The sequence below is a fragment of the Aplysia californica genome, unplaced genomic scaffold (genome assembly GCF_000002075.1).
Source record: "Aplysia californica isolate F4 #8 unplaced genomic scaffold, AplCal3.0 scaffold00903, whole genome shotgun sequence".
Classification (NCBI taxonomy): domain Eukaryota; kingdom Metazoa; phylum Mollusca; class Gastropoda; order Aplysiida; family Aplysiidae; genus Aplysia; species Aplysia californica.
Genome location: NW_004798173.1, coordinates 65356 through 85089, shown reverse-complemented (window position 1 = coordinate 85089; position 19734 = coordinate 65356). Strand labels below are relative to the sequence as shown.

The following is a 19734-nucleotide window of genomic DNA, read 5'->3' as shown; positions in this document are numbered from 1 at the left end:
CAACAGCCGGCTCTATGCGCTTTACACTATATTATTACCCCAGCAGACCATAGAACACTCCGAAACGTTCTCAGCTTCCCGTGAAGCATACAGTGCAAGCAGCTGATTAAGCGCTCAAACACTAACAAACTGACAAGATCTTTCGCTGTCTAAAGCCGGGTACCCATTCCCACCTGGGTGAAGTGAGGAAAATTCGTGTTAAATGCCTTTCCCAAGGACACAACGTTGGGCCCCTGACGGGATTCGAACCCACTACCTTACGGTTGCGAGTCCGAGAGCCTAACCACTAGGCCACCGACACCGCTCTTATTTCTTGGGAAAGTTATGATAGAGGGTCTCAGTGCTTCAAAGTTTTTACATAGAAGCACTCGTAAATAAACATATACAGACATTTGCACAGACATACAAATATCCGGTGGGTAATTGGCGGGTGCTCTGGTGTGGTCTGCTCCTTCTTTCCTATCAAACATCTATCGTCCTTATCTCCCCTTCTTCTTTTTTTATGTTTGTTACTCTCTTGTAGCACCTCTAATCTTCTGGCGCACATATGACCTTATGCAGTTGCGAGCGCCGTAAAACCTCAACTAAAATATTTTAAAACCCACAAATATCCTTGTGCACTCTCAATCAAATCAAATGATTCTTACTCATTCAGTTTCGTGTTCATTTCCAATTTATCTTCCTGAAGTTAACGAATTGCAGCCCATGTTTTGAAGACCACTGAAATAACCTGGATGCTCACTTACTTATATAGTGGGAGGATGTATGGTCATTTTGTGTCGGTGAACATGTGGGTTTTTTTCGTTGTGGATATTTATGACTTTTTTTGTGTGTGTGGGTTTGTTTGTTTTCTCAGGTCTGGTCCAGGGAAAACGGCCTGCTGTTGTGCCGCAACGTTTGAAGTCTTTGATGAGGAAGTTCTCCTCAGGTGAGCAGAGTGTGAAGACACACGGAGAGTGTGTAGGTGGGTGGTTGGCGGGTTCTCTGGTGTGGTTTGCTTCTTCTTTCCTGTCAATGTCAAAGATCTATCGTCCTTATCTCCCCTTCTTCTTTTTTATGTTTGTTACTCCTCTTGTAGCACCTCTAATCTTGTGGCGCTCATATGACCTTATGCAGTTGCGAGCGCTGTAAAATCTCTACTAAAACTAAAGAGTGTGCAGGTGTGTGTGTAGGGGCGTGAGTGTTAAATACCGTCAAACTTGTCCAAGATGGCCAGTGTTGAGGAAAACGGTGGTTTTCTTGGACAATAGTAATATATATATAGTCAAACCTGTGTCAGACGGCCACCCATTGTCAAGGAGAAAAGTGGTCGTATAAGACAGGTGGCCGTATAAGACAGGTGGCCGTATAAGACAGGTGGCCGTATAAGACAGGTGGCCGTATAAGACAGGACTGATCAAGATGAAGAAAACAAACCTCATTCCCAATCGAAAGTAGCCGCATTGTTGTTGTTGTTGTTGTTGTTGTTGTTGTTGTTGGTTTGTATTTTGTTTGTTATTTTTATTTTGTTGCTGATTTTGTGCAAGGGTGACAATAAAACGAAATGTGTCAGACAAGGAGGACCGAGAGCTACAGTAAAACAAACATATGGGTCGCCACCACTCGGAGAACGAGCGAAGCTTCTGTCACAAGTCCATGTTGACGTCCATTGTTACTTTGTTACAGACTGGGTAAACAGTGACCACTCATCTCACTTACGATTTGTGTATGAGTTCTGGGCGGGGCTTATGGGTTGTGAGGGATCTCACGTTTCCCTCACCAGCAACTGGAAATTGGTACCTATTGGTCAACAGTGGGAGGGGCCTACGCAACGTGATCGGTTGGAGGGACTACCTAACAACAACGACAGGTGATTAGATTATGACGGCTCGCCCACAACGCCAGGGGTCAATGCACAATTTATGACAAAACGTAATGGCGTCACTAAGGTGGTCGTCTAAGACAGGTGTTATTGCTCAGTGTGATAGGGGTTGTGTGTTAAATTACGGTGGCTGCGGCCGCGTTGGAAAGGTGCCCGTTTTACACAGTTAAATTATATAGAAAAAACGCTAGGGGGGAAATGGAAAGTGGCCGTCTTATAGAGGTGGCCGTCTTATAGAGGTGGTTGTCAGGGCAAGTTCGACTGTATATGTTTGGGTTTTTTTAGATGCAAGGGGGTGAGGGGGGGAGTGAGAAGGATGTAGTTGTTTGTACAGGTGATTGTTTTTGATAGGTGACTGTTAGAGCAGGTTGGATTGTAGCAGGGTTGTGCGTATGAGTGTGTTAGGAAACGGGGGGGGGTGAGCGATAACCACTCTATGTCTTTGTTCTTTCTAACGCTAAATGTCGATATTGTATCTAAATTTTTGGTTCGCAGAGTATGTTTTATCGAAATTTGTATTTAGTATTTTGCTACTTTGATTGTTTTAGGGGGTTTTTTTCATCCCCTTAAAGTGAAGGTTGTATCTAAAATTGTGTTGAGTAGAGTATCTCGCTGAATTAGTTGATTGGGGGTTTTTTGATGGGGGGTTTTTCCCTTGAAGTCAATATTGTATCTAAATTTGTATTTAGTCGAGTATTTGGTCCATTGATTTGTTTTATCTTCTTCTCCTTGAATTAAGTTGATATTGTGCCTCTAAATGTGTGGTTGATGGAGTATTTCACTTTAAAAATTAAAAATTTTCTTGGCCTTTAACCCTGTCCGTACGCCCTGGGGTCATTTTGTACCCCCCGGGGTTGTATTCCTCACATTTCAGAATACTTCTAGTGCGAAGATCTCTTTGAAAATTTCAGTATTTCTCAAAAAATCATTTTGACAGACTTCTATGCACAGCGTACAGATCGGATTAACGAGTAAATTTCCTCTTTGGAAAGTGGTGGCACAGAGTTCCCTACGTCGTATGAATACGACAGGAAAACACGACGTACAGATAGGGTTAAGTCAATATAGTAATCAAAATTGAATTGAGTAGGGTTTTCAATGTCTGTGTATAAATGAATATTCCGCTGTGTGTTTCCATGTAGGTCAAGGAAAAAGACAAGCGGAGGAAGAAAGTAGAGCAGAAGACAAGGACAGCGACGAGGACACGAGTGCGTTGTTGGAGGACATGGTGTCAGATCACGAAGACGACAGCTGTTTGGAAAGTATCGCCGACGACCTTGACTCTGTGGCCAGCGGTGATGAGGGCAGTCCCAGGGGGGAGATGAACGAGACGTTGAAGAATAGTGTCGACAGTTCTGCCGGAAAGTCAATCTTAAGTACTCATTGTGTCCCTGGAAATTCAGTTTCAAATAGTGGCCCCACTAGCGGTGGGAATTCAGTCTCAAACTGTGGTCACACTCTCGTTTCGCTGAAGGGGCGGGATAGAAAGAAAAAGGAAGTCATTGGAAACAAAAGCAATAGAGATGGGCAGAGAGGGAAGCTGATTGGAGTCGGGCGGAAAGAAAGTGGGTCAGAGGATGAGGCAGCGAAAACCGCAGACAAGAACTGTGTAAATACCAACCTGAAGGGTAAAGTAGGTCAAGGTAGTAGCAAGGTTCATATTCTGCCTTTCAGTATTAAGCCACACTCTTCAGTGATGGGGGCAAAGAGCGTTGGAAAGAGAGCTCCACTCATAAAGTCATGTGTGAAAGAATTGGGGGAAAGTGCCGCACAAACTCTGCCTGCGAAGGATTCTCTTCAACAGCAGCGAAGCGACAAGGAAAATGAAGCAGGCGATCGGGACGACGATGATGAAGAGAGTGACTGGGAGGATGAGTTAGGAGCTGCTGACTGTTTTAACAATGATGTGGGAATGGAGAAAGAAGAGGAGGAGGAGACTGCTCATGGGGCTATTCAGCCACGTGGGAAGAGTCCCGGTGTTGGTGACGACGGGGAGGAGGAGGATGAGGACATGGAGGAAGAGGAGAGGTCGCCATCGGTCAGTTTGGAAGCGGTGTTCAGCTTTGCCCACATCGAGAACATTTTGTCTCCGCTGGCCCCGACGCCTTCTCCTTCCCCCAGGCCACGCTCGGTGAGTTCTTTCTACTCTTACTCAAACACACTGTATGTTGCATTTACTTTAACTCACACACTGTATGTTACGTTTACTCAAACACAATGTCTGTTGCAGTTGCATTTACTCAAACACTGTCTGTTGCATTTACTCACACGTAAACACACTGTTACTGTGTGTTGTGTAACTTAGACACACTATATGTTACGTTTACTCTGACTCAAATGCACTGTATGTTGCATTTACTCAACACAATACTCTATATGTTGCATTTTCTCTAACTTAACACTTTGCTGTCACACAGCCAGCAGTACAAAATACCCCATCTGGTCACCCAGCCAAGGGAGCGACTGCCACAGACTTCTCGGGCCTGGCACAGAACTGCGCACGGTGACCGGAACGGATAATTTTCACCGTCGCATTATTGCACCTAGTGACCGCAAAGTGTTAAACACACTGTCTGTTGCGTTTATTCTAACTCAAACACGCTCTATGTTTCAGGTGTCTCCTGTCAGTCGGAGAAGGAGCCCCTCCCCTTGTAGTACCTCAAGGACGAACAGACCAGATACAGAGGCAGGGAACACACGCAGAGACAACGAGACACCTCCACCACCCCGCCACTCTGCCGACGTTCATGGCACGGGTGTCAAGGTCAAGTCGACGTCTGCTGATGTCTCCAAAAGCTCTCCACACGCAAGGTCTGAGGCTGAGGCTGAACTGGCTGCCGTGCTGAGCGAGACAAAGGCGGATGAGGGCTGTGGCAACGTGGTGGATGCCGAGGTGGAAGGTATTCTGGCTGGGGGGAGTGTCGTCCGTGGTGGGGAGATGACGACGAAGATGATGACGTCTGTTGAGCCCAAGGCCTCTTTGATTCAGCGGCGGGAGATAGAGGCGGAAGGAGAGGAGGGTACGGTGGAGGGAAAAGAACAAGGTGCTATGTTGTTCTCAGGTTCTGATAGCCAGGATGTGGAGCGGCCTTCAGTGTTTTCCATGTCTTCCGCTGCTGCAGGCGCAGTGAGAAATAACGAGACCTTGACCTCCTCTGCTGCGGCGTCTGCCAGTGAAACGTGTGCTACACTTACTCCATCTGACTCAAGTCAGGGTCAAGGTCGGGTTGTCTGTCCCTCTAGTAGTTCTTCAGCTTTAGTCGTAGGAGGCAGGGATGCCTCATTGAGGCGAGAGACAACTACCACCACCTCCATCTCATCCACAACCCCTATCACAACCACCTCTACGGTGACCAGCTCAGTGTGTGCGGAAGTAGACGGTACTGTTACCACTACCACCGCTGCTGCTTCTGGTGCTGCTACCAGTATTGGAGCTAGTGTAGAAGGAAATTCCACTATGTCTGCACCCCCCAACGATGCTGTGAACAACAGCGGCAACGAAAGCGCAAGCTCTGATCTGGTGAGACTCGACGCAGTGGATGATGAATCGGCGTTAGACGATTTTCTTTTCTGCTCCTCCAGCAGTAACGATGGCCCTAGAGAGAAAACGGCGTCTGGAGTGAAGGACGGAGAGAAAAGGACGTCTGGAGCGAAGGACAGAGAGGAAACGGCGTCTGGAGCGAAGGACGGAGAGATGGAATATGGGTCTGAGATGGAAGGTGCGAGCTGCGCTGTGGACCACCGTCACACTGGTGGTGGCGAGGGACATCCGTCTGTCGCAGCAGGAGAACCTGTAGCCGTTGAGTCTGGGAGTGGGAAGAGAAATCCCTCCACTGACTTGACTGAGGTGATGGGGGATATTAGTGACCTGAGCAGCGTCGATGAGGATGATGACGATGACTATAGCAACAGCGATAATGATGATGGAAGGGTGGCGAGTGCTGATTATTCTGGAAAGAAGAAAAAATTGCTAGTCAACAAAAGTGCGACTTCTTCCGGTCTCAAAGAAGTTTGTGGTGGCAAGTCTGTGATATCCGGAGTTAAAACAAAAGGTCGTGTTGGTGCGAGGGTCAAGAAGACACCTGTTAAGACATCTGTACCTAAGGGTCCAGGGTCTACGAATACCTTGACCAAAAGTGCTGAAGTGATAGAAGAACTGAGTGACCTAAGCAGTGATAGCGATGATGATGATAACAAAGGTGTTGTTGGAAGTGTGAAAGATGTAAAGAATTCGGGAGCAAAAAGGACCGTGGCTGTCTCATTGTCTTCGGGTGATAAAGAAGAAGTTATTCGTAAACATGTGACTCCTGCTGTTAGCAGCGAGGGTAAAAACAGAAACTTGTCTAGTGTGATAGAGCGGAGTGCTTCTTCTTCCACTCCTCCTGTGCCATCTTGTGATACTTCTAGCAGCAGCAGCTCTAGAGTGGGTCGTGGTAAAAGTCCCGCTGTTTCTGTGATAAACGACCCTAAAGAAGATGTTCCTAGTCTCTGTGTGAAACGAGGCTCGAAAGCCGACTCGAGTGGAAAGAAGGACTGTGGGTCGGGAGGGGGCGGCAGGAAAGGGACAGGGTCTGTGAAGACTGTGACGACGAAAGGCAAGCTAATGCTGAAGGAGCAAGGACTCTGTCTCTCTAGTGACTCTGATGATGAGTCGGGCAACGAGTCGGGATCAGCGATGATGGGAAGTGGTGGAAAGATTGAGGACAGTGCGTGTGGTGTCAGCGAGAACGGCCATGCAGATGCAGCAGTCTCGCCGGCAGCTCCTCGGGACACGAGCAGCAAGGTGGTATCTACGCCTGCTGATGTGGAAACTGGGGCTCCCACCTGCGTTGTGCAAAGTGTTGGAAGACGCAGGTCAAGTCGCCTCAGTGAGAGCAGTGTCACGTCAACCACCACACAGCTGGGAGAGCCTGAGGCTCAGATTTCTTCAAAACGAAAGGGTGGTTCTGATGAGGCTGGTAGAACGGAGAGAGGTGAGCATGTTCTCTCGTTGGTGGCAAGTCCTGGTTTGAAAACTGCTGGGTCAAGTGTTCAGCTCTGTGGAATTGGAAGAGCTGTGGCGGGTAGAAAGGACATATCTCAGGAGAAACAGTCGTCAGAGCAACCAGCTCGTCCCACAATCAACACACACCCACCCACTGACAAAACACACCCCTCAACAACAGATGACAAAAACTTGAATGCTGAAAGTCATTTTACAAGCACTCACAGAGAAAACGAGGTGTCCTCAGGACACTTGAAAAATACTGAATCCCCTTCTGAAGGGAAATCGCAGAGTGTTTCGGAAAGTTCTAATGCTGCAGCTTGTCAAAAGGATGCGAATGTGCGGAAGACTTTGCCTGTAAAGCCCTTGAATAGTGATGCAGAGAGCCCCCAGGGGTCACAAAGAAAGCTTCAAATGGCCTACGCTGCTCAACAGCTGAGCAAAATGATTGCCAACGCCAAAAATAGTATTTCCAAGAGGAAGAAAGCGAAGGAGAAGATGACAGCAAAGATGGACACGTCAATTGGGACTGCTCGAGCTGCCATGATGAGAAGAACACGGGGGAACGACAGAAGGATGGAAGCAGAGGAGGAAGAAAAGGCAGAAGATGATCCTCATGGTTGTACCTCTGGTTTCAAACAAGCAGTAGATAGCGACAATGATGTCGACAGTTCTGTTGCAGAAGTCAGTCAGGAAGAGGGTGACGTGCTTAACGATAAAAAGATTTCTCTCACAAAAGAACATGAGAAACTTCAAGATGTGCCAAAGAGTGGAAAGGGTGTGAAGACACAGCCCTTAACAGATGACAAAAGCCTGAATGCAGATAGTCATATAACAAACTCTCATAGTGAAAACGAGGCAACTTCGGAGCACTTAAAAAAGAGTGGCAAAGATGAGGACATGGTCTCTGCTGCTGAATTGACCCGTGAAAACAGTGGTGCAGTTGTCTCTGGAAAAGTCCCCCGGAAGAAGACACGCAGGAGAATTGTGACAGCTTCTAAAGCTAAAAAAGACCTTTCTGTCTCGGGCATTGGAGTTGTAGCAAGTTCGAAAGCCCATTCTTCCCAGGCCAAAACTACAAATGCCGTTGTCAAACCAAATGACTCGGATGTAAACTCAAGTGACCTTGACACCAGTAGCCTTTCATCTGATTCGGAGGTGGGCGCTGCTGATCTCAGCTCACCTCGACGACGACGCCCTCTTCCTGGGTCAAAGAGGAAGTCAGAAGATGATTCGAAGTTTCTCAATAGTGCCGATGCGCTTTCTTGTGATAGTGAGGAGAAAACTCTCCCTCTTATGAAAGAAGAAAGTAATATTATCTCCATAAAAGAAGATGCAGTTTCAAGTGTCGCCTCTAGTCTCAAAACACCTAAGACATCAGTGCTGATAGATCACGGAGATGTAAAAAGGAATGACAGTAGCCGTTTGAAACAGAAACGGTCAAAGTTACAAAGCTTCAGAAACAACGGCGGCTGTGTTGGTAGTGGTTCTAGTGTGGATCCCTCCAAAATCAAAAGCAAAGAATTTGTGTCGACGTCGTCTGAAGGTGAAAGCTCAGATGAACTCGAAAGACAGCAGAGAGCGGATGACACCAGTGTTGATCCTTCCTGTAGTAAAAGTAACGGTGATCCTTCCTGTGGTAAAAGTAACGGTGATCCTTCCTGTGGTAAAAGTAACGGTGATCCTTCCCATGGTAAAAGTAACGTCGATGGGCCCGTGTCAGAAAGTGCATCTTCTCCAGTGTCATCGTCTCAGGTGTTTGGTCAAACTGAAAATACTTTGTCGTTCACGACCATTGATCGTTACGAGAGCTCTGAGGGCCCTCAGCCGAGGCAGAGGATTGTCAGGTCCTTTCTGTCTCTCGGATTTTCTGTGGATGTTGGCGAGAAAGAAGCGATGCAGACGGAGTCTGATTCGGACAATGAAACCTGTGATGTGGACCAGAAAGACGATTCCCCTCCGTCGCTGACCCAGTCAGGGTCCTCTGTGAAGGCCTCGGAAAACTCTGCTTTTAGTATTGTGAAGTCACCCATGAAACGATCAACTTGTGAGGTCAATAGCTCATCTAATGCAGATGCAGCAGACATTTCAGTGAAGGGGAATTCCATTTATTCTGGAATGTCCATTAATGGGTTGGAACATTCCCAGCCAACAAAATCGTCAGGCTCAAAACGCAACGAGTCTTGTACCGTAAATACTTCCGACCCGTCAACCCATGCATCGCCAGCACGAAAGGAGTTGCTTTTTAGAGATGTCAAGAGACAGAACAAGGCAAGTTCTGTGACCGAGGGGCTTGGTAATGACAGCGAGGCTGGGGGTGGTGGTGGTACTGTCAAGAAAGGAAGACATAATGAAAGCAATCGCAAGACCCAACCTCTGACCTTCATAAACTTTGTGAAGTCAGACAGTCTTCTGCCTCAGGGAGCGTCAGTCTCAGGAGAACAGACAGCGACAGATGGGTCAAAGGTTAATGAAGAAGGACCTGGAGAAGTCCCCACTCCGGTTTACGAGACGGAGAATTCAGCAGATAAAGGTTTAAGTCAGGAAGAGCATGGTTCCGGAATGGTCGCAGCGTCTTTGAAAAGAAAACGGAGTGATGATGATGACGACAAGTTGTCACAATCCGAAGGCTGTCTGTCAAACGACGACGGCCCCTCTGTGTCATCGCCGCCAAAACACGCCAAACTCAGCCACGACGACTTTGAGGTCGCCGCTCTCTCGCAGGCTTTCAGCTTTTTCGACCTGCCCCGCATCGTGTCCCCGCTGGCACCCACCCCATCCCCGTCCGCCGATCGCATGTCGAGACGACAGAGCCCGAACCCGCCTAAGATGCCCCTCCTGGCTGCAGAGACGACAGAACCGGGTGACAAGATCTCCACAACTACGACGACTGGGTCCACTTCCTCTACCTCTACTTCTGCTGGTGGCAGGACTGGCATGAAGGCAGCGCCGGGCAGTTTGTCGCAGCAGATGCTAGAGGCGAAGAAAGTGCTGGCCAGACGGAAACTGGCTCAGACGGAGTAAGTGTTTGTCACGTTCAGTGGCTTTTACTAAATGTTGTTATTGATCCAGTCTATCAGTAGATGTTGTTATTGTTGTTATTGATCCAGTCTATCACTAGATGTTGTTATTGATCCAGTATGTCACTAGATGTTGTTATTGATCCAGTCTATCACTAGATGTTGTTATTGTTGTTATTGATCCAGTCTATCACTAGATGTTGTTATTGTTGTTATTGATCCAGTCTGTCACTAGATGTTGTTATTGATCCAGTCTATCAGTAGATGTTGTTATTGTTGTTATTGATCCAGTCTATCACTAGATGTTGTTATTGATCCAGTCTATCACTAGATGTTGTTGTTATTGCTCCAGTCTATCACTAGATGTTGTTATTGTTGTTGTTATCGATCCAGTATATCACTTCATAAAAGTTGCTATCATTTAACATGCTTAAGAATGTAGTTATCTTTATTGACTGACTAACTTTATTGATCTCACTATGTTTCTGTCAATGTCTCCTGGAGTGAAATGACCCGGCGTTATCAGTCTTAATATTAAATTGCTTCTTCTGTTGGGAGCCAATGCATTTGAAAGTAGACTGTACCGTTGAAAACAAGTGGAGAGTGACTGGCATTTTTCCTCCTGTATAGCAATTTTTTTTTCTTAACACCTTTTATGTCCATTTATAATCTTATTTCTGTGTGCATTTTACTGAAAAAACCTAGAGAGGTGAGCTGAGTAAGCCTGATTCCCTGTTTGGACATCTCTACTTGATGTCCACCCCCTGGTGCTCATATGACCTTCTGCAGTTGTGAGAGCCGTAAAACCTTACTAAAACAAACAAAAATAATCTGGTAATCTTTATTGACTGACTTAACTGTTCTCACTATTTTTCCATCATCTCCATAATTGAAATGGCCTGGCATTGTCAGTCTTGGCATCATATCTCTGCCGGTGGCGTCTGTCAAGGAGCCAGTGCGTTTGAAAGTAGACAGTACCGTTGGAAACAACTGAAGGGAGGGTGTGAGGGAAACCGGCATTTTTTTCCACCCAGGGTGTTGCAATTTCTTTTTTTTTTTCCTTTCTTTTTTTTCTCAACACTTTTTATGACTATTTAAAATCAAAGGCACAAAAATTGTAATTTTGCAGTTTCCAGAGGCTCTCAAAGTTTGGAAGTCACCAGACTTTGGCGGCCATTGTCAGTAGTTTGTCCTTTGACACCAGGCGACCCCTACCTCCTTCAGTGGCAAATATCTCGACTTCTGTTTAAGATAGACAAGTCTTTTCTATTTCTAAAAGAAAAACAAATAAACAAGCTCTACGATTATACCTATAACTCCATATGCTGCAAAATTGGTGAACGCCTGATTCCAGTGTGTCGTGACTCAAATTATGAATATCGACTGCTTAGCATATAAAATTGCCTTTTTGAAGAAAAGTGGCATGTGGCCATCTTGCACAGAGCTGTCCATGTATTCTAAGTCAAAGAGGAGCAAGGGGCTCTCGTGCTCTAGAGGTTACAGTGTTTGCCTTTCATTCAATAGATCCCGGGCTCAAAACCTGACAGTGACGGAAAATTTTCTTGTCTAAAATTGTCTCCTTCCACCTCCTTTCCTGCTCTCTAGCAATGTTCTGTCGTCTGCTTTCGTCTCCACTTTCTGCCCCCACCCTCACGCCTATTTTGCCCCCTCTGGGCTCCTGACTCTTTCTGCAGCCTTTCTACTGTGGGTTTGTATGTACGTATGTGTGTGTGCGTGAGTATGTGTGTGCATGCGTATGTAATACTATGTGCCTATAAGATTGATTTGTAATTCCATAATATGTTTCATGTTAAGCGCATAGAGCATTGCATAAGTGGATATGCGCTGTATAAATGCAATCCAGCATTATTATTATTATTATGATTATTATTATTATGATTATTATTATTTTTGTGTAACCTTGTTTGTGGTATTCTTTTCTTTTCCCAGAAAGCAGAGCTGTCCTGTCGTTAGGAATCAAAGAAGTGCAACAGCCGCCGGCAAAGAAAGTGGGAAATCAAAGCAGGTGAGAGGCTGAAACATTTGTATGTGCAGTGTTGTACAGGGATTGTGCAGTGTTGTACAGGGATTGTGCAGTGTTGTACAGGGATTGTGCAGTGTTGTACAGGGATTGTGCAGTGTTGTACAGGGATTGTGCAGTGTTGTACAGGGATTGTGCAGTGTTGTACAGGGATTGTGCAGTGTTGTACAGGGATTGTGCAGTGTTGTACAGGGATTGTGCAGTGTTGTACAGGGATGCCATTTTTGGCCGCAGGAGGGGGGGTACCATGATTTCCATTATTTTCACTGCTGTAATCGGGTAAGACGAACCGTTATTATTTTCAGTTTTTGGTATCTGTTTAACCTCCATTTAAGTTGTTTGTATTAACTGTCCTTTTATTTTGCAAAAAAAAGTTTATTAAAGTTATTTTCCTAGGACTGGTCCTCATACTTTGCTTTCCCTCTTTGTGTCTGTCTGTTTGGGGTTTTTTCCATTCACTAAATGACCAGTCCTGAACTCGTTCTGTCTTTAAGCCATTCCCAAAGTGAGGATATTAACATGTTCTTATGCTCAGTAGAATTGTAAATGGGTTGATTTATCTATGTCATGCTCATACTGTGCCGGAACAACATAGGGGGAACTGCTGCTTTTTCTTTCCTCATCCTTACTGTCATCATTTTTGTCCTCTACTTCTTTATTATGTTTGTCATTTTCTTGTGAACTATTTCTGGGGTGCCTTGATAGTCAGAGCAGACCTTGTGATGTTGAAGCTAGAGAGGTGAGCAGAGTAAGCCTGATTCCTTGTAAGGACTTCTCTGTTGACACCCACCCCTTGGCACTCATATGACCTTATGCAGTTGCGAGTGCAGTAAGACCTTACTAAAAACTAACGGAACTCGTTCACAATATGTCAGTTTTGTTTCAATTTTGAATATGTGTCACGCCGTGGTGGAATCTGGCGCTCGTCTATTTTTTGGGCATGTGGAGTTTTTGGTAGGCCCTACCATCTGAAAGCTTATTCATTTGTCGTTGCTTTCTATGGAAAAAAAAACCCACCCTTTTAACTTAAATAGAAGTGGAAATATTTGCGACTGAAGGAGGTGAGGGTAGCGTGGTTTCAGAGGTAAAATTATCATGAAAAATGGCCTCCATAGTTTGGTAACTTCTATAGCTTGAGAGTCCTTGAAAACTAAAAATTTACATATTTTGTTCCATTAATCAACGTTTTTCAGAAAAATTCACCTGGAAATGTGTTTTTATATGGACATAAAAGGTGCTGAGCCAAAAAACAAAAATTTGATAAAATTTGCCAAACTGGAGGAAAGATGCCTGTTTCTTCGATTCCATCATTTTGACAAGCACCTCATTCCACAACAATGCCTCACATATTTTCTCTTCACCCCCTCCTCCCCCCCTCCCCCCCTCCCCCCCTCCCCCCCCCCCCCCCCTCCCCCCAATTTCCAAGCCCCCGTTAAAACTTTCAATTTCCCGGCCCCACCCCCCGCGTCCGCTTCTACCTGGAACAGTTTCTGTCGTCTGACGTACCGGAAGTAAAAACAACAGCCAGGGTCAAGGGTGGAGGGGTCCCCCCGGGCCAGCGGTGTGGTTGACAAGAGGAATAGTTGTTGCTGAGGCAGTGGATAAAGTGAGTCTTTGAACGTACCACACGATCTGCTAGAAGTTTTCGATATTGTTGTGTTGGGTGGTTGGCGGGTGCTCTGGTGTGGGGGGGGGGGGGTTTCCTATCAAACATCTATCGTCTTTATCTCCCCTCCTTCTATTTTTTGTTTTGTTACTCTCTTGTAACACCTCTAATCTGTGGCACTTATATGACCTTATTGTGTTGCAAGTGCTGTAAAACTCTTAGTAAATCTAAATTTAGACAATTTCGACTGTTCTGATTCTTTTGGTCAACATTTGGAGATCCTCATGTACATGATTGAGAATCTCATTCTGAGACACACAGGGCACAATCAAAAGTTTAAAAAACTTTCCAGACTAGTTTTGAGAACTGCTCCGGCAATTTGTCAAATGTTTAGGTCTATAACTAAACGGGTTTGGTTTTTTTTTTGCTTTCATCGTCGTCAGTACCTACGGACCAAAACCAACAATGTGTTCGACCAACTGTTGTCTGCTTGCGAAAGTACGGAGGGAATCATCGGCCGGTCGTTTGTCAGCAAGGAGGAAAGAGCCATAGGAGATTTGGTGCTGAGATGCTTTCAGGAGGAACAGGTAAAGGTTATTCTGTATGAGTCATTTGTGAGGTGGGATGGCAAAATGAAGTTACTTCTCAGATTTGGTCGCTTTTAAGGACAAGCGGGCTAACCCTAGAACTAAAACTAAACTGTTGTGCTTTAAAAGTGGGAAGATGCTGTAACTGACATTTGTGGTATAGCGATTACCCTCTTCATTATTGCACGCTGAAGACATTGGTTTCCTTCCTGGGTGGGTGGGGAAGGTTCAGTGAGTATCCTTCTCTGCCCGGATTGGTCATGATAGGCAGGGTAAAGCAGCCGGCCTCCTAAATGATGTAGAATTGTGTCGAGAAGGACTAGAAACATTTGTGAGGCAGCGTGGTGGAGTCAGGCTCTCGTCAATTTTTGGGCATGTAGAGTTATTGGTATCATCTTAAAGCTTGTTCATTTGTCTTTATTTGGATGAAAAAAATATCCATTTATCTTGAATACAAGTCGAGATATTTGCGAAAGAAGGGGGTGGGAGTCACCTGTTTTCAGAGGTAAAATTAGTGAGAAAATGGCCGCCAAAGATTAGTTATTTCCTTAGCTTAAGAGTACATGGTAACTGAAAATTTACATTTTTTGTGCGTTTAATCGTTTTTTAGAAAAATCCACACAGAAATTAGTTTTTTAGTGGGCATGAAAGGTGTTGAGCCAAAAAAAAATTTTTTTTTTTTTAAATTCACAAACCTGCGGAAAAATGCAAGTTTCGTCTCTTTGATTATTTTGACGAGATCCTGATTCCACCACGCTGCCTCACATTTACAATTTAATGCGTAGCCATTGTGGGTTGTAAGTGTGTCCACAAACTGTGGCACTGAAGGTAACTTGGCGGACGCTCTGGTGTGGTTTGCTCCTTCTTTCCTATGGAACATCTATCTGTCGTCTTTGTCGCTCCTCCTGCTTGTCTTTGGCTGTTACTCTCAAGGAACACTTCTAATCTTCTGCACTTCTGTTACCTATTTGTGATGCGAGTGCCATAAAACTTGTAGTACCAAAATAAAGGGAGTTAGAAATAGTCTCATTAGAACAAATAGTCTCATTAGAGCAAATAGTCTCATTAGAACAAATAGTCTCATTAGAGCAAATAGTCTCATTAGAGCAAATAGTCTCATTAGAACAAATAGTCTCATTAGAACGAGCTGAATCTTCAGGCCTGAAAGAGTCGTGAAGGGAAACTTGGAAGGGGTTAAGTTCAGTTAAGCCTTTACTCTTCAAACTGTGCGGTGTATTTAGGTCATTTTCCCTTGTGTTTGTGCTGCAGCCTCTTGACAAGTCTGTGCTATTCAGCCGCGTGTGGACATCCATCTTTAGCCACGACAGTTTGCCGCAGCACGCAAGGTTGGCTTTGTGGTGAGTCATCTTTTTCTTCTTCCTTTTTTTATAAAAATTGTTCTCCCTTTTTAAAAAAAATTGTTCTCCCTTTTTTTTTTTTTTCTTTTGTTTTTGTTACTATTGTTGTTGTTGCCTTTCTTTTTTCTTTTTTATTTTCCTCCTCCTTCTCATCTTCATCCTTAGAAAAAATATAAGTGATTTTAGATGAGAAAGAATTAATATTTCACCTTTGTGAGAATCTTTGAAACTTTGTAGTCGAGAGTCTTCATCTATAATTATGGTTTCAGTGGAGAATATTATTGAAAATAAGTTTGTTTTGTAATGGCATATACTAAGACTTTTTTATCTTTCTTTTTTTTTTTTTCAGTCGACTTTTCACTCTCCTGTGCATGGATCAAGGTAAGACCTTTCTTCAAGATATACTTATGTTTGCTCATGGGCGAAGTCGGAACAACCCCTCGGGGCGGTGCCACTGATGGAAGTGTCTTTAGGCCATTTCCAAAGGGGGGACATTTCTCGTTCTAATGCACAATAGAATTGTAAATGGGCAGATTCATCAATGTCACGCTCATAACTGTGCCTGAACTACAACAGGGAACTGCTGCTTTTTCTTTCCTCATCCTTACTATTGTTATTTTCCTCTACTTTTTTTGTATGTTTGTCACTCTCTTGTGAACTGCTATTTCCGGGGTGCCTTGATAGTCGAAGCTGACTTTGTGCTGTTGAAGCTAGAGAGGTGAGCAGAGTAAGCCTGATTTCCTGTAAGGACTTCTCTGTTGGCCTCCACCCCTTGGCGCTCAAATGACCTTATGCAGTTGCGAGCGCCGTAAAACCTCTACTAAAACGAATAACTAAAAGCTCTGAACAACAAGTAGGGCCAGGTTTTGCGTAAATCTTGGCTCTCTATGCGGACGATATATATGAACTTTTGAGAAGGCTTGATCTCTCCTCATGACTGTTAACTATTAATGTTATATATGAACTTTTGAGAAGGCTTGATCGTCTCCTCATGACTGTTAACTGTTAATGTTATGTATGAACTTTTGAGAAGGCTTGATCTCTCCTCATGACTGTTAACTATTAATGTTATATATGAACTTTTGAGAAGGCTTGATCGTCTCCTCATGACTGTTAACTGTTAATGTTATGTATGAACTTTTGAGAAGGCTTGATCGTCTCCTCATGACTGTTAACTGTTAATGTTATGTATGAACTTTTGAGAAGGCTTGATCGTCTCCTCATGACTGTTAACTGTTAATGTTATGTATGAACTTTTGAGAAGGCTTGATCGTCTCCTCATGACTGTTAACTGTTAATGTTATATAGGAACTTTTGAGAAGGCTTGATCTCTCCTCATGAGTGTGTTTGGGAGTTAACTGTTATGTATGTATAGTATAAGGTTTTACGGCGCTCGCAACTGCTAAGGTCATATGAGCGCGCAGTTAACTGTTAATGACAAAGTCTTTGTGAAGGCCTTTATGTGATATTGCGTCTTACATTTGATTTTAGTAGAAATATAAGTGACGGTGCCTCCTGTTGTTGATAACGTTATGAAAGTCATTGTCCGGCCAGAATATTGCTCCTTTTGACTTTGTTAACTCGCCCATTTCACCCCAAAACAAGATTTTCCGTGGTGCGCATGAAGATAAATAATATTTTACGGATATTTTTTTACTCTTGAATCTGTGATCTATACACTAAAATAATTCTTAAAATGTACTTTTGTCTATCTGATAGAATTATTTTCTTCAACTTTGTGGTCTATACACTAAAATATTTCTTGAAAATATACTTTTTTTGTATATTATGTCCAGACCTCAGGAATACTCCGTAGTACTGAGAAGAACAGAAAGACTAACTCACTGACGCATGCTAAGGGTCCTTTTACGTGTACAGTTCATTCATCGACAAACTGACAGTTTTTCCGACGGACGTTAGTAGATCTGGGTCATTGTTAAACTGACAGTTTGTAGACGAGAGAAGTTCGATTTAGACGAACAATTTTTTTATCCTTAACGTGTCAGTCCTTGACAAAACACACAAAACACACCCCAAAAAAATAACTTTACCCCCTCCCCCTCCCACCTCCACCAGGGCAGTGCTACTCACTGAAACGTCTTTAGGCCATTCCCAAAGGGAGGATATTAACATGTTCTTATGCACAGTAGAATTGTAAATGGGCTGATTTATCAATGTCATGCTCATACTGTGCTGGACCAGCGTAGAGGGAACTGCTGTGTGAACTACTATTTCCAGGGTGCCTTGATAGTCGAAGTTTGATTCCCTGTTTGGACTTCTCTGTTGACATCCACCCCTTGTCGCTCGTATCACCTATGCAGTTGCGAGCGCCGTAAAAACCTTACTAAAACTAAATCTAGCGGCGAGCAAACTTGCGATCGTCTGTCTATCCTCCATTTTGTCGACTGGACTTTGTTGTGTGTTCTTTTCTTTCCATATGTTATGTAATAATAATGTATATGTTATTGATGGCGCAAATTAACTCCCTTTTTCGAGCTGTTGTGGGGTTTGATTTGCTGGGTAGTAAGTTTTTTTTCCAGGTAGTAAATTTTTTCAGGAAATATTGCTGGACACCCTGGACTTGGTAATCTGCCATTAAATTGTGTTCCCCGCGTGATTTTGACTCATTTTGGGTCACTGATCACGAAAATCTTTTTTTAATTTTTATTTGACCAATATTTTGGAATGCATTTTCAATTCCACCTGGGGCAACATAAAAAAAACCACTCCCTCGTCGTCATGCCTTCATTTCGCCGGCTGGCAAATATCTGGCGTGGCTGGATATCTGGTGGTTGGACTGAGAACCCTTCGATATCGAGAGGATTGCTCGTTTCCACGCTCAGTTTTACCGGGAAGTTGACAGGATGCCCGCCACTCTTTTGATATCCTGCAGTTTGTTTATCAATGAACTGTACGCATGGGTGGTCGGTGGGTGCTCTGGTGTGGTTTGCTTCTTCTTTCTTATCAAACAACTATCGTGTTTATCTCCTTTCCTTCTTTTTTGTGTTTGTTACTCTCTTGTAACTCCTCTAATCTTCGGCACTCATATTTCCTTATTGTGTTGCAAGCGCCGTAAAACTTACTAAAACTACTAAAATGAACTGTACATGTAAATGGGGCCTAATAGTTTCTCCTGTATTCCTTTCCCCCCCTCCCTCCGCAGGCGACCTTGAGCAGGTGCGAGTGCTGATGTACAACATGGCCTGGTGCGGCTACCTGGACGTGGTCCGGCTGACGCTGTCTGTGGTGGGCGTGTGGCCGGCCACGCTCGCCTCCAGCTTCCTGGCGGGCTGCTCGGCCATCGGCGACGTGCTGGGGCTGGTGCTGCGGGACAAGGCCAGGGGAAGTCCCGAACTGTTCCAACGGGTTGGTTCTTCTTTCCTATCAAACATCTATCGTCCTTGTCTCCCTTTCTTCTTTTTTATGTTTGTTACTCTCTTGTAACAGCTCTAATCTTCTGGCACTCATATGAACTTATGCAGTTGTGAGCGCCGTAAAACCTCTACTAAAAACTAACCAACAGGTTGGTTCCAAGTGGATATTGTAACGCATTTCAACACAGAACACTTTGCCATCACAAGGCTCATAGAGTAAAAACACTTGCCATCACAAGGCTCATAGAGTAAAAACCCCAGCCGTCACAAGGCTCATATAGTGAAAACCCTAGCCGTCACAAGGCTCATATAGTGAAAACCCTTGCCATCACAAGGCTCATAGAGTAAAAACCCTAGCCGTCACAAGGCTCATATAGTGAAAACCCTAGCCGTCACAAGGCTCATATAGTGAAAACCCTAGCCGTCACAAGGCTCATATAGTGAAAACCCTTGCCATCACAAGGCTCATAGAGTAAAAACCCTAGCCGTCACAAGGCTCATATAGTGAAAACCCTAGCCGTCACAAGGCTCATATAGTGAAAACCCTAGCCATCACAAGGCTCATATAGTAAAAACCCCAGCCGTCACAAGGCTCATATAGTAAAAACCCTAGCCATCACAAGGCTCATATAGTAAAAACCCCAGCCATCACAAGGCTCATATAGTAAAAACCCTAGCCGTCACAAGGCTCATATAGTAAAAACCCCAGCCATCACAAGGCTCATATAGTGAAAACCCTTGCCATCACAAGGTTCATATAGTGAAAACCCTTGCCATCACAAGGCTCATATAGTGAAAACCCTTGCCATCACAAGCATTTCCTGGGAAATCCAAAGAAAAAGGGTGGTAAACTTGCTGTCGAGTGGGGATATCATGTGTCCTCTACTTCTTTTGTATGTTTGT

The 19734-nt window shown here is 44.4% G+C and overlaps 1 protein-coding gene across 1 annotated transcript in view; it reads left to right on the top strand.

Moving 5' to 3' along the window:
- Positions 1-19734, top strand: part of LOC101850915 (serine-rich adhesin for platelets) — a gene marked incomplete in the record, with an annotated part of 68186 nt that overhangs the window by 43188 nt on the left and 5264 nt on the right. The window contains 9 exon segments of the mRNA XM_005110522.3: positions 857-928; positions 3004-3992; positions 4476-9865; positions 11816-11891; positions 13435-13512; positions 13956-14099; positions 15369-15457; positions 15807-15838; positions 18621-18813. Coding sequence (XP_005110579.2) covers positions 857-928; positions 3004-3992; positions 4476-9865; positions 11816-11891; positions 13435-13512; positions 13956-14099; positions 15369-15457; positions 15807-15838; positions 18621-18813 — 7063 coding nt within the window.